We start from the raw sequence: 15,588 nt of genomic DNA, 5'->3' as shown, positions 1-15,588 counted from the left end.
TTTCAGAAACACTTTGATTAGGTTAAAAATCAAAACAAGCAGAAAAAGGCCTTTCTTCACTGTAATTGGAGGACCGAAAACTGAAGAATCCAGAAATTAAGGTGACTGCTCTGCAGGCTTGTTGCTTGAAATGATCTTCACCATTTTGTAACAAAACGAATGCTTATTGGTATGTAGTAAAAACCATCCTGTTGTGCAGCCATGGCCTGTGTATCTTTTTGGCACTTGAAACTGCCTGGACTGAAGTGCAGACTTACAAGTTTCATCATCTTGGAGGCTGATTGGGGCTGGCATTAAGTTTTCTTTTTGATGAGACATCATCAAATGGCGTCATCTTCATCATTCCTAATCCATCAGTTGAGTGTTACAGCACATTAAAGATGTAGTGGAAATGTTTTGCTCTTTGTAAGTGAATTTAGAGTGCAGCTGTTTGTTTATTTATAGAGATGTTCATTGGGGCAGTGAGTCAAAATGTATTAGATGTGGCAAGGACGAGTGCTGCCACATGCAGACTCCCCTTGTGTAGAGTGGATCTTCAGTGCTGGTTTGTTTGTGAGGGTAAGTACATGAGCATTACGTATTCATTATCTTAATAATTGTGTTTGCATGACTGACAAGCATAATAGATGACAACTTTGTGGAAAAACAGGATATAGTGTAGACTGTCCTGATCAGAAACCTAATATAAATGCCAGCCTCCTGTGAAGAGAAACTTAATCTTGCCCTCAACATTAAATGTACGTAGAATGAAGCAGTGTGAGATTTAAAGTCTGTCAAGTGATTGAAGAAATGCTGGGGTCTATGTTGAAACCATGTGTGTGGCTTCTGTTCTCCATGCCATGCTGAGAAATACAATGAAGTGCTTTTAAAGGAGCATAGCTCCATTTTTCTTTGTCCAATTAGAAACTAGTATTTTCTGGGCACTACATGTTACCAAATTTGACTGTATTCTTAGCGTGAGCTGTCCTGATGTGAGGACAGGGTAAAGTTCATGCCAGATGGTAAGGTCACTTCAATTCCTTTCTGCCTTTGTAATGCAGTATCATTCAGATACGCTGATAAATTGCAAGTAACTATTAAATATTTTTTGACTTCTGCATGATGACACAATACTCATTTTTTGGAGTGCATTTACTTAAAGAACAACTTGACTCTACAGTAGATAGAAGCATAGGTACTTACCACATGGTTACATGAAATTTCTCTTCTATTAGTAATAATAATCAATCCTGTCAAATACAATAAAATACTTCATTTTCTCTTAGTCTGCACCAAAGGAATAAATGTACATGAAATTGTAACATCTTCGATGTGACAGTGTTTTTTTTTTTCAAGATTTAGATATTTTTTTCCATTCGTTCATGTATATGCTGGTGAAGAACTGACATCAAAAAGGAGAGATAGTGGTTCTTTATTTTATTTAAATTTTGACATCCCTGGCTTTTATGTATGTAGAAATGAAGTAGTGTTTCTAATCCAAGACATATTCAGCACAGTTTGGTGATCACTATGGTGAGACTGGTCTACCAATTTTAAATTGCTTATCTTGACATAGCAATATTTGTGAATGGAAAAAAGGGGAATAAATATTAATGCAACCACAAGGTATCTGTTTTTCCTCTGTATTGCCCTGTCCACAGTTGTGCTGGAATTGACAGGAGCTAACAGAACATCTATGGAAAATGCCGGAAGGAGTCGTAGTGCCTGACTGAAAGGGAGCCATTTTGTTACTGTCACCTGTGTTTCAGTAACTCCTTCAAGACCTGGCAGCCTTTGATGCTGCTGCCCAAAGTGGCCCTGCCGTGACCCACATGCCAGCATACCTCTCAATGCAGCCAATATGCTGATAACCTTACATGATATGCTCACTTCTAACCCAGACCGGTTTCCCAGCCCAGCTCCCTGATCCACCACATGGACTCCACATGGCCCATGTGGGGTGCCTATGGATGGTCTGGCCGGACAAGCCAGTGGCAAGGTTGGGGAGCTGCTGCATGACCCAACACATGTATTTAGCGGTCCTTGCATGCATTTTCTTGCCACGTCTGATCCAATCTGCTGAAAAAAAAAAATAATAATTGCTTCATTGCTTAGAAAGTAATTGCAATATGAGCATTTCAGGAGTAATACAATGTTATGGAAAAGCGTGTCCATGTAATACCTGTTTTAACGTGTACATCTGGTGTGTTCTAGTCCAAGGAGGGAAAATCCCTGTAGGCTGAGCAGTGTTTCTGGTTTACTGAGGATAGTCTCTTCAGGCGATAGAAAAAAAGAAAAAGCCAAAAGCTACCTGTAGTGGGCAGTCCAGAGCAGGAATCCAGCGTGGCCACACCAAATGGCCATGTCAGGGAGTCTGATTCTGTCCATTGCCTACCGAGGGAGCCTAAACTGAATCTGCTCCATACAGCTGGCTTTTGGGAAAGCCTCTTGGCTTTCAGACCCAGGTGGTAGATGGTTAATGTGTCCTGCTGACAGTAAATTAGTTATTGGGTGGGTATCATCTGCTTCTTCCAGCCAGAGCAGAAGTAATGCCAGCGGTAGGAAGTGTGGGGGGGTTAATCCTTTCAAGTGAGCACCTGATTAAAAAGTCTGCCATTTAGTAGTGTAATACCTAGTTTTGTCAAGCTGTGGCCTTTTGATTAGTAAAAATGTTTTTGTTAGACTGGTGAATTATCATTTTAGTATTTCTCTTCTTGCTCTTATTTTGCATTTTTCTGCAGTGCACTAAGGAGATTAACTTGAGAGGTGTATTCTCAGTCTGCCAGCCAAGTCTCCTCCTGACTAGCAATACAAATATAAATGCTACTGTTATATATGGAGTGGTAGTTCGTGTCGAGAAAATGGTTGATATTAATAAAGAAGGGGGAGATTTGAGAGAGTGGCCATGGGGGTTGGAAAGCACCGTGGTTGATGACAACGTTAGACTCTTAACGATGAGGCCATCAGGAATATAAAAGAGTTTAGAGGGAACAAAGAAGGGTGATTCAGGAGACTCCATGCAGTCTCCGGTTTCTTGATCTCCAGCCGTTAAGGCATGGAAGTTTCTGGGTGTTTGCTGTTGTTATATGCAAAGTTTTCATTGACCAATGAAAAGTTGTTTTGAAAACAACTGCTGTGGAGAGAAGGGTATAAGAGGGGAGCCTGCCCTCAAGATAAAAAAAAAAAAAAAGAAGGCAACACGATGTGATAAAGTTATGTCATCATTAAAGAAGCAGAAAGAAGGAATGAAAAGGAACAGGCTGGCAGAACGGAGACCAGGACAGGAACAGGCACTTTGATTGCCTCATGAAGATAGGTTCGGCCAAACTCAGCAAACTGCTCAGAGCAGCTCGTACAGAAAGTCGCTGGAAATAGGCGGCACTGGAGCTGGAGAGAAGCTGGAGCTGAGAGAAGCGGACCTGTGCACACAACTGCCTCTCGCTGGTAAGCAGCTGCACATTATGCGGAATCATACGTCCTTAGGAACAAAGACTGTCCTGGTAACCTTACAGCTTATTCTCCTTATTAACAATCAGACAGTTTATGAGCCTGAAATATGGGACCAAACTGAGGTCAAGGTGTGGGACTCTGCAACTAAAAACGACAAGGTTGCAGTGGGATTGCTCGGCACCTGGCGAGCAATCTCTGAGGCCTTAAAGAGCCGTGTGGGGCCACAGTCAGAAACGTGTGGCTTGCCAGATAGTGAGGAGCTGCGGGCTCCTTTACTGATCCGACTGCTACGCCATCGCCATGGGCCCCTCTGCTGCTACAGCCATCGAAGGCTTTTGCTGTTACGCCCCCTGCTGACCTGGACGTGCCTTTTGACCCAGGCCCATTGACCTTGAAAAGGAGATGGATATGCTTTTCTTCGATCCGGGAAGAACGGGATACATAAGGCCTGAAGACCGAGTTGCTTGACAACTTAAAGCGAGACATATTGTTCAAAAGGAATGGAAAATGGAGACTTGTTAGTAATCAAGAAAAGGAATGGAAAATGGAGACTGTTAAGTCATGGAACTTAAAGGATTGTTTGTTACCTTTCCTTATTGTACGTATGTATAGGCATACTCGGGTTTAGTATGTAAAGCAATGTTCTGTATATTTAGAATGTTCGATGTTCGTGTGTGCGTGTTGGTGGAACATAAGACTCCCCGCACACCCAGCGCCGTTTACTTGCCTTTTATACCTTTTATATCTTTTATAAGTATAAATATTACTAGATTGTGATTGAATTGAGACTTCATTTATAACACTACTGATGTGTTTTTTTTTTTTAATACCCTGTATCAATTTGGCTGCTAGTTTGCATGCTGTGTAAACTCAGACTCCTTCTGCATGTGTAGTACGTGTGAAACATGCTACAAATTAGTCAATTAATTGTGGCCAGCATTTGTAGGCTACGCGAGGTTTATTTGAACTTTTTAAAAGCATTTCATGTACTGTAGAAGTCAAACTGCAACTGAAACATTTGTGCACATCCATGGATTGTTAAGGTTACACGCTGTTGGTGGCATCTCTTGAATAAAAGCTAGCTATGTTGGGAGGCTTAATGTGCAGAAAATGTCAATGTGTGTTTTTTTCCCCTGTGTGTGTGATGGGTTAAATGTGCAAGGTGAAGGAGGAAGGGGTAGTAGGAAGGGGCACTAGAAACACTTTCACAATTTAGCTCCCTACGCTCCAGAATTAACAGAGCTATGTAGTTGTAAAGATTTCAAAAAAAAATCCTCTTTGCTGTCTAAAATAGTTTGTTTTCCTAAGACACAGAACCTCCAATGAGGTGACTTAGTGAGAGTGTTTTGTTGGTCCCTTTGAGAAGATTTAGAATCACCAGTACGTATCTGCCTGGGATTTCCTGGACAGAAATGTATGGGAATGTACAGGAAATCAGAAAACTTCAACTTGCAGCAAATGTGGTGGAGAGCAGCCTCTGAATGAAGAGCAGCAAGTCTGGCACATCCTAAATAAATTAGATACTTTCAAAATAACAATCTCAAAAGAAAATGAAAAGAGATTGCTTTCCTTTATAAATAATATTGAAGAATATACTGTATTTATAAATTATTATTGAAGATAAAGTTCAGAAACAAAAGAAATCTTACATCATCACAAGAACAGAAATATTCGAGTATTGTAGTGTTTATTGAATAGAATTTGTATAAAATCACAGCTTTTACATTTGTTTCTCATGGTGAAGGCATAGCAGGTAAACTTCTCACTTAAATCAATAAAACTCCCTGTTTTTTTTTTTTTTTTTTTTTTTTTTTTAATTTAGAAAGCCATTGGTGCAAAGCACTAATTTTGTTTGTATGTGTTTTTATTCTAGTTGTTCTCCAACATCAAAGATGGTGAAAGCTTCCAGTTGTTTGAGCAAGGTCATCGCACTGCACACAAGCAAGAATGTCACACCATGGAGGCAGTGAGGCTGGTGGAGTTCAATCTGAAGCAAGTGATCACAAAACTCATGACTCACATCTTTGGTGATGGTAGGTTCTTGCACCTTTTTTCCTGGCCTGCTGGTAGCTGTGGGCATCCATACTTTTGAGAAAGATTTTGCTGCATAACAAAAACGGGAGACTTCAGGAGGGGTGACGTTGACAGCTGGTATTCTGAAATAGTCATATGTGTTTGTAATTTTGGGAGCCCTCATCCATATTCTTTATTTACATTTTTGCCTTAAGTTTTGTATAAGAGTTCCATTCAAGTGTCTTTTAATTTTTGATTGGTCTTACACCTGTAGTCTGCATTTTATTTATTTATTTATTTATTTAAATACTATTATATGTGCACCTTACAAAATTATCAAACACAGCCCAACACACCACACACTTGTCTCTTAATTTTCCTGAATACTGGTTTGCACAATGCTGTGAGCTGAAGAGATTTTAGTTATGCCAGTGTGTCAAGGTAACGTAGCAGGCATGAATACAGATAGGGACACGTCTGATCCAACTACAGGCTCTCATCTGGCAGCACGGAGCTTGGCAGAAGGAGGTGTACATATGTGCATGTGTTGCTTTGGTATATGTGACCGCGGAGTGCCCTTACCACTTCCCTCACATGAATAAATAAAACTTTGCAGCTAAGGGGAGACAGTGTTTGCTAAGTTTGCACCAAGATGAAAAATAATTGTTGTTTGGTGCTTAGAGCGGACTGAGAAAGCGTAATGAATGTCTGTGTATAAGAATGAAATATCCTCTCCTCAGAAATACCTGCTTTTGGTTTCAGTAGCTGCTGAATTTATAAATGGCCTGAGTTAAAATTGCTGCCCTAATGCTATTTCCTGGCAAAGAGGCTGCTCTTCTGAACTGATTCATTTTTCTGTTGAGGAAATACTGGATAGCATTAGGATGCATGGAGAATGCTGGCTACTTTCAGAGCTCTTTTAAGATGCCCACTGAATTTAGAGCAGTAGTTCCAAGAGTGGATTGATGATGGTAACAAGTCCTTTCGATGACTCTTTGAATATTATTCTGATATTCTAAAGGAGAATTTACAGCAAGAGAAACTTTTAACAGCTTTTGTTTTACCTTGCATGGACAGAAATTTTTTAGGTTCCTGAACTCAGTGTTTTCTGTGGTTGTATTTAGCAGAATGTGTATTTGACTTAACAGCAGCCTTTTGAAATGCATAAAATTAGGATCAAAGTGAGCAATTGGAAGAATGGTATTTTTAGATGAACCTCATATGCTAAGGATGTTGTTGAAATAAGCAATTCTTAGCCATTATTAGTTATATTTGAAACTGTAGTGACATCCTTCCCTAGCTGTTGACAGAAGCAGCACTTTAAGCTTTAGAATGCTGGCTATTATTAATTCTTCCAGAGCTCACATGATAGCTAGAAAGACATTAAAAAAAATATACAGACTGAAAGTAGATGCCTCTTACTGTAGGGATTTTCTATGTCTATATACACAATATTTTTCCTGAAACACAAAGACAAGATATATAATGATTTAAATATGATTGTCTCTCTTTTTTTACCCCACTCCCACTCCCCCATGTAAATGTGATGCTATCTCTCCTTCATTGTCTTGATCTTGTAAGCTGTCAATAAAAACAGGAAAGTAATACTCAGAGTAGCAAACTTCATGCCAGGCACTAGATGTAGAAGATGAGCGCAATGCAAGTGACCTGAGGCACACATAATTAAATTTATATTTTGACACCCATTGTCTTTAATATTTTTTTTTCACTTTACTTTACTTTTAATTAATTTTTGTGTCTCATCCCTCTGATACATCCCATCAAGTCCCATTAACCTGTATTTGTCCAATTCGTATGGTTTGTCCGTCACTCAGCCCTCCCCTGCTATTGGTGGTTTGCCATTTCTTTGTAGTTGCTTCTTGATATAGAGGTTTGGGGGCTGACTTCACCTGTGAAGACCAAAGTAAAAAAGGCCCTGAGTATCTCAGCCTTTTCTTCTTACACTTCTGCTTGTTATTGACTTACTTACAGAAGGTTCCGTGTTATTTGTGACAACCCAAACCAGTTTGAGCTCCAGCTGGGCTTTTGCCTTTCTAGCAGCATCTGTGCATGCCCAAGTAGTATTTGTTTGCATTTCCTGGGAGTCTGTCCCTTTTTCCATCTCTCATATACTTTTTATTTGCATTTGGGCTCACTATATAGCTTACTGTTTAACTGGGCTGTTTTCATGTTTCGACAGCTTTTTTTTATTTTTAATTTTATTTTGCTACTCATCCTCCTCATGCCCCTTAGGATCTTAAACTCTGCAATTTTATGAACACTGTAGTCAAGGGTGCTTTTGACAGTAATGTCTCTGACCAAGTCATCTTTATTTATAAGGAGTAGGTCCAGGTTACTTGCTTGTTATTAAATAAATGTGTTGTATTATCTTCCCCAGGTATACTTGTTTCCAAGGACCTGTTTCCAAACTAATTCTCATTCTGTTTTTTGCTTATACTTTCAATCTTTATCCCCTTTCAATCTTTATCCCTTTTGTATTATTTTTAGTGTTTGCTGCAAATTCTAGTTGTATTATAACAAACACACACAACTAGTGGGGGCCGTTGCTGTCATTTTTATCCTATTAGGGAAGTCCCTGTTTTTACATCAATTTTTTTCATAATGAGGGGTGTGAAAATCCCTATAAAATTTAAACAAACAAACAAAAAAGCCCTCCCAAATCTCTGTCTAGAAATGTACCTGCCTTTCTATTGCTACAGTTTGAGAAACAAGATTTTACCTGTTGGAATATATAGAGAAAGAGGGAAGCGTGGCCTTTAAAACATTGGACACGTGTTCCTGTTAATGTATTGCTCATTTGGGTCTTCAGGAAGTGCACACACTGATTTGCTCCTCTGCTGAGAAAACACCAATGTGGAGGTGGAAAGGGCTCACAAGTACTGCAGCTCACAGCAGACTTGGGTATGAGCTGCAGTGCTTCGTGTGTCTCTCATGACAACACAAAAGTCTTGCAGAGAGCAGTGGCTCACAACTGGCCGGGTGGAATACGCTACACCCGGGTGTATTTGGGGTGTTTCCACGTGGTTGATAAATGCTTCTGACTTTCATCCCATTTCTTTCAAGACAACAGCCTTAATTTATTGAATGTAGCTCTTATCATGCTGGGGCAACTACAGGAACTGAGCAGTGGGGATTTTGGAAAGTAAAGAGATTTGTGGTGAGGGTCAGCTGCTTCGTCAAGTTAAGTTGCAAAGAGTTTTGAGCTCAAAGCTGATCATACTGATTTCTCATGTGTTGGTTGAAAGCCTGTCCCAAAATATATTCATTTTGTCTAGTAGTATTTTCATTAGATTCTCCTCAATAAAGTTTTCTTTTCTGGTTCACTATTGTCATATTTACCTAACAAATTCCTAGGCACCTGGTGGGAAGGTGGGAAGATGAGTAATGCCATATTTTAATTAATAGTTCTGCTATTGTTAGTTGTCATCAAACAGCCACTGAATGTCATTTAAATCAAACACATTGCTCTCATCTTTCTTTTTAACTCTTGTACTGATATCTCGGTAGAGTGCATTGACGCTGACAATTTACATTGACAATTTATATTAGCTGGATTGGAGGTGTGGGCTACTCAGCAGTTGACTTCTCTGGTGGCCCCATCTCAATGCCTTCTGTACTCCTTGCACAACTTTCCTCTCTCTCCCACAGACTGCTTCTCTAAATATAATCCCCACAGCAACAAAGAGAACTTCTGGTCAGCAAAAACCATCTGGGTCTCTGGCTTTGTTGCTTCAACACCACGGCGTAGCAATAGACTGCTTTGATGTGTTGGTCTCTTTCTTTTCTTTTTTAGTGCCTTTGGTCAAGCCTTTTTCATCATGAGACTCAATTAGACTAGCACTGACAGATACTTGTTTAGTTTAATATCTGATAAGACCATTACTTCCGAGTGCAAGTTAGGACCAATGTCTTACCTGGATTCACTACTTAGAAATAACAGTAACTATTAAATTCTTCCTTCCTCATTGGAGATGCAATACCTAGGTTGCTAACGTACACGTGCCCGCTGGAAGGACTCCCATGGACATCATGAGGATGAGCTAATATAAATAATTCCTTGTAACTAGTGAAATTACTGATTTTGTATCCAGTGATCAGACACTGTTTAGATTCTGCATTATGCTCTCTTAAGTGCATCCCTGGGGTTTTTTGGTCAGATATGCATCTCTCGGCCTCCTCAAATGTCTAGAAAAGATATTTTTTTTTACCAGGATAACCATAGGCTTTATATGCAGAAATATATCAGGCCTAATCAAGTAAATTATCTGGTACTACAGAATGCATGATCTTCACAATCCTTTAAGTCTTTAGTGTTTTAATTTTTTGAGTGTGAGCAATGTCCTTTAATCCTTGGGAATATGCTGAGTACAAAGACAATAATTTGTCTAAATAATAAACATAACCATTTATTCTGTGATTCTCTACGGAGAGGCTTAATCTTGCTGAAGGCTGAGTGCCCTCTACTTTTCAGTAAAGTCTTCCAGAATCAGAAGTCTCAAAGAAGACTTTGCAGAGGTATTCCTGGGTGTCCTGGCTACAGATAGATACAATTACGTGTCATATGGGCTTAATTTAGAGAGCAGAGTGAAGGTGAGAGCTGTTTCTTCCTTGTGAATATATTTTATTCTTTTTTTTTTTTTTCATATTTACATTTAAAATGAGTGTCCCTTAAGAAAAGTACTTAGAAGTCTTAAAACTCAAAAAAAAACAACAAAAAACCACTTTATTTTATTTCATCTTTTAAAATTTAATTAAGAATGAAAAGCAGATAGTTTCTTTTTTTTTTTCCTGAGCTTCTTTTTAAAGTAATTAGATGATTAAAAAGAAACCACAGTCAGAATGTTGTTTCTGAACATCAAACTACTTGAAATTCCATGTCATTCTTGCTGCAGTTGCAAATTTTGCAATCTAAATGAAAATATTTTGTGTGCATAGCTTCGCAGTGAATGCATAATTGTACAGCCCTAGGATTAAAAACGCATTTGTACAAAGATTGGGAAATTAAGAAACTGTTTTCCACATACCATTCTGTTGTATGCACATGACTGTATCCCACCTATGTGATTTTTTTTTTATCATTATGTACACAAAAACACTGTACAGTGATTGATTGCTGTAAGTTGTAATATAGTTGTAAATGGTATAATTGCTAATGCTTCCAATTTTCTGAATTCTTTGTGTAAAATTATCAAAGCACGTCTAATGTATAAACTCACCGAGGTTGAATTTTAAGAGAGAGAAGAAAATGTAGAAGTACCAACGTGTTTGTTTTGAAACCTGCCAGTCCATTTGAAAGTTCATTACATCCAAAAATGTACCTTGTAACTGTCAGGTCTTTTAGGTTGGGCTGTACATGCATACTTCTGTTGTAACTTACTGTTTCTGTAGCCACGTCTAATGTTTCAGAAGTGATCAAAGAAAATCTAATTGTGGAGGCTACAACAAATGTTTTGATTTGAAAAACTCTCAGTATAGATCATGGGTTTTCACATTAAGTTCCTTTTATGAAACAAAGCCCCCAAACCAAACCAGGGGTGTTAACAGTTCCATCACCCAAACAACCTTTGCTCTGCCCTTTGTTTTCAGAACTGGGCCTGCCGGATTGTTAAAGAGCCTACTGATGGTTAGAATTTGGCTTAGCTGAAGGGAAGGATGGTGTTGGGGTTAAGGCATTGAGCAGAGGATTAGCGATTCAATTCTCTTCTGAATTTTTATGGTTCATGTTTCCGAAACCTTGTTTTTCCTGGCACCTAATGGCTAGAGAAAAATCTTTAGCAACAGACTGCTTGCGTAAATGATTACAAGAACTAAAACCCATCAAATATAATGAGGTCCTTGACTACAGCCCTGCATTTGACAGTGCTGTAGACCTTGCCCTCTTCTGGCTCTGCTGCTCTGCAATGTCAGGTGGTTCCCATCTCTCCTCAGTGGGACTTGAGATGTGGGGAGGAGAGGGAATTAGCAAGTGTCACTGCACTCCTGCACTTCACATCCATGCAAAATTTAAAGCTGGTCTCTTGGGAGCTCCACAGGTCCAGAGTTCTCTCTGTGTTTGCATGTGGCATACCTAAATAATGCTGTACATCTCTCTCTGCCTGTGTATATGTTCATATAATTTTGTGTATAGACATATATTTTTAACATCTATATTTAAACATACACAGAAAGAATCTATATTTTAAATAGGTTCTGATGAAAAAAATTGCTTGCCTAGCTGATCAGCAAAATGCAATGGAAAATTTAAGACTTAGTTTTTCTGTGAGGAGCAGTTAGTCATTTCCTGGTGCAGAGAATAACAAAATTACTGACTTTCCAATGATCTTGGCTCATTTTCATTCTATGCCAGGTGGTTGCTAGAGTTTGACAAATGATAGATTTGGTTTCAAAGGGTGCTTGAATTGCACAAAGTGTTTTTCATATTAGGGAAGACATGGTCATTTTTTTCCACAAGTTTTAAGATTTATCGCCTTGCACAAGTGTTGTAAATTAGTTTGTTTGCTATTTATTTTCTCTGGATTGTTGTAATTGGTGTCATTAGTTGAAGGGCAAGTTTTACAGATGGTTGGGAGGGATGGCCTTTTATGCATACACTCGTTATATTTATTTATTTTTTTAAACACTGCTACAGGACTGCAAGTCAGATGGGTAGACTGCTACTTCCCGTTTACTCACCCTTCCTTTGAGATGGAGATCAACTTCCAAGGAGAATGGCTGGAGGTCCTGGGCTGTGGGGTCATGGAGCAACAGCTAGTTAACTCAGGTACTGAAACTCCTTTACTTCATTGACATCTCTATTTGCAAACACTTCCAGTGCAATCAGTTTCACAGCCTGAAATGCCCCCCTTTCTCCTGGTGAGTGCAGGCATCTCTGTTAGCAGCAGCTGCCACAAATAGTCCTCAGGTGGCAGGCAGTCCTTCCATGCTGTGATTGGAGTGTAACAACTGAGTGAGCTGGAGCCTGCAAACAGAAAGCTTGTCTTTCATTTTCTGCGATAAGGAGACAGACGGATCCCAGCTTTAAAAGAGAAACTGATGAATTAGGTTGTGCATTTTTCTGACTTACAAGAGAAGTCAAGTGCGTGCACAGTTATGATTTTAAGGTATTGTGAGCAAATAGCATCCCCTAGTATTTGAAATATGAGAGTGTTCCGGTATTTCTAACATGTAGAAAGAAGAAAGTGACTTCAATCATCATATTGCTAGTTAGTTGCTGGGTAAATGATAGGTTGCTTTTTGGTTCTGATTTTCTTCTTTTATCCTCAGCTTTGTTAGTATGAGGTTGTAAATTTCATTAAGAGCCACATGATTTAAATTGGAATTATGACAGTAAAATGTCACATGACTATTTGCTTTCCAAAATTTATATGTGAGTACAAGGAAGGAGAGGAGAAATTATGTGTTTTTTTATTTATTATTATTATTATTATTTTCACAGTGAGAATTTAACATGCTCGTCTTTTCAGTGACAATAGGCAATTCTGCTTAAGCACAGGGCAGCGCTCAGACCTCCATCAGTCAGTGTCTTTCACTATTAGTTATTAGGTGTGGGAGCCTTTTGGAATATGATCTATTTAATTCTCACAAGCACGCTTTCATATAGCCATAGAATACTCAGTTGATTTCACTGCAGTTGGTTTGCAAAGCTATTGTGTTTTAATGTGCTCTAAATACTTTCTTTTGAAGTCCAAGTAGGATACCTATAAATGGCCCCAGTTACTTGGCACTGCTTTATTTTCTTCAAAGCTTGCATATATCTTAATACGATCATTTTACTTTAATAAAGATGAATCCTTTTCCAGAGTTTCTCACCAGTGGGTTAATGCTTTATGCCAATGTACTTTATCAGGCTGTTGTGTTCATGGTGTGGTAAATATAACACAGGTTCTGATCAGCCTCAGAAGTGAAAGAGTGCTGTGTAATATTATTTTGATCAGATGTAATATGCTAATGGCCAGACTTTCTTCTTTAAAAGCTTTTATGCTGCTCAGGTCTTATGTTTAGGTTCTTTTAATGTGTGTGAGGAGAGCTAAACTGTGGCCCCAAAACAATTACTGTATGTGTTTATTTGTGTGTGTGAATGAATGTACATGAAATGCCAACAGGCAGTTTTCTACAGCAGTCAAAATTTTCAATTTAATCTGTCTCAGCTCTTTCTCACCTTTCTGAATTACGGTCTTCAACGTTATATCCCTTCTGCACCAAAACTCTACTACTTATTGTAATTCTAATCTTCCAAGAGAACATGAATTTATTAATTCAAGTCTAGCTTTTGAACACCTTGTGAATTTGTATTATGAGTTGGAAAAACAAACAAACAGAAAAAAAAAACAACAAAGAAGGACGGGTTCTTTTCCTTTATTAGCAAGATACTTTTAGAGGGTTGGACCATTGAAGAAGTGCCAGTCATTTTTCACTTCATTTAGGAGTTTCACTTTATGCAGCCATACTTTTGTTTTTCAGCTCCCTCTGGTAGAGGTTGGACTCGATGATCTTGAGGTCTCTTCCAACCTAGAAATTCTGTGATTCTGTGATGGTAATTGCAAAAATATGTGATTACAGAATCTGAGTCTAATGTATTTTTTGAAGCATTGAGATCTGTTCACTTTTAGTGAGGAAGAAGTGTGGTCATAATTTGTGTTGGCTAACAATTAGCTTATTTGATTTAAAGTAACATTGCAGACAAGTTAGTTCACATTTTCAATCAAGTAAGGAGTCAAACACAAGCCTCCCCTACTTACTACTGCTCAGAGCATTCTTTTCTTTAATCCTTTTTCACAAAAATTTATAAATCCAGTAGTTTCCTGGCATGCCAAACTGCATCTTTTTATGATGAAGCCGGGTTTGCTACTACTAACCCATAGTTGTTTTTTTGTGTATGTGTGTTTGTGTGATGTGGCAGCAATCTGCCTTTGCCCAAAACTGAAAATGCAGAAGTCCAGAAAAAGATACTCTGTGGAAAAGAATGAAGGTGAAAATTTTCTTTCCTTTCTCCTTCATCTTTTTTTTTTCCTCTCCCTATTAGGACTTGAGTATCCTCTAAAACTATCTTGAACAGAAGTGTTTTCTTAATACTTATCTGCTACCTTTAGAATGTCTCTAATGTTTCTAGTATCCACAATCAATAGGTATTAGCTATTACTCTAGTCCCATCTTTGAAACACCAAAGGTTTAGTTTTAAAGCCTTCAGTTTTAAACCAGCTCCAACTCTACTCAACCCTACAGGCGTATTTCCTCGACCAGAGAATAAATGCTGGTGCTTACACCTCCCTGCTCTGTATCTTTCTGTTGTCAGGTGTCTAGAATAGGCACTCCAAATTGCCTCTTCCCATCTCAATCTCTTCATGGGCTCTACGAGAAAACACCTCAGTAGGACTGAATGAAAGAGAGGCATTACTCATTTTTGTCTGGTTAAATTTGTTCTGAAGGAATATTTCACTCTTGGTGTGCCAGTTTACCAGGTAAATGCAGAAAGATCTTTTTATGGTGTGCTGCACAGCTTGGAGATAAAAAAAAAAAAAAAAAAAAAAACAAACCTGGAGAATAAACTGATGAATTCACAGATTATTTTTTGTGTGTGTGTGTGATCTGTATCATTTCTAGTATCTTACAGGTTTGGATTTTTGTTTTATGATTTTTTTTTGGTCTTCACTTGGTATTGAATATTACAGTGCACACTTCTGAAACCTAATATGTATTGGCAAGCATTGTTTTTCCTTCCATAAGAAAATATTTTCCTAAGGGAAAGAAAGATAGCTTTCTACCTTTAAAATCCTAAAATCCTTTTTTGTACGTGTTACTGCCCGTTGATGTAAGACTGGTTTGTAAGGCAATCAGAAACAATCACTCAAAGCAGAAGCTGCATGTGCCTGGTGACTGATGGTGGCTGTAACTTAAACAGCCAGCACAGATGATTTATTTACTTATTTTTCAGTTTTGTTGTGTTTCTGAGCTAACTATGATAGCAGAAGAACTGGTTATGCCTTACGGATGGATTAAAAGACAAGGTCCCTGCCACAGCAGGGCCAGGATATTGGGCCTTGAGTAGCTGTGTCTTTATGCTGGCTGAAGGCGCTATCACAGTGGCAGATCCGTCAGTGACATCTTCCTGCATGAGATTGCTTCTCT

General features: G+C 38.6%; 1 protein-coding gene across 3 annotated transcripts in view; it reads left to right on the top strand.

Moving 5' to 3' along the window:
- Window positions 1-15,588, top strand: part of FARS2 (phenylalanyl-tRNA synthetase 2, mitochondrial) — a 248,077-nt gene that overhangs the window by 64,403 nt on the left and 168,086 nt on the right. For all 3 annotated transcript variants that reach the window (XM_084281775.1, XM_084281776.1, XM_084281777.1), the window contains 2 exons: window positions 5,303-5,462; window positions 12,092-12,223. In XM_084281775.1, the coding sequence (XP_084137901.1) occupies window positions 5,303-5,462; window positions 12,092-12,223 (292 nt within the window). The remainder of the gene's footprint in view (window positions 1-5,302; window positions 5,463-12,091; window positions 12,224-15,588) is intronic.

The sequence above is a fragment of the Netta rufina genome, assembly GCF_964035555.1.
Source record: "Netta rufina genome assembly, chromosome: 2".
Classification (NCBI taxonomy): Eukaryota; Metazoa; Chordata; class Aves; order Anseriformes; family Anatidae; genus Netta; species Netta rufina.
This window is presented reverse-complemented; position numbering and strand designations above follow the sequence as displayed.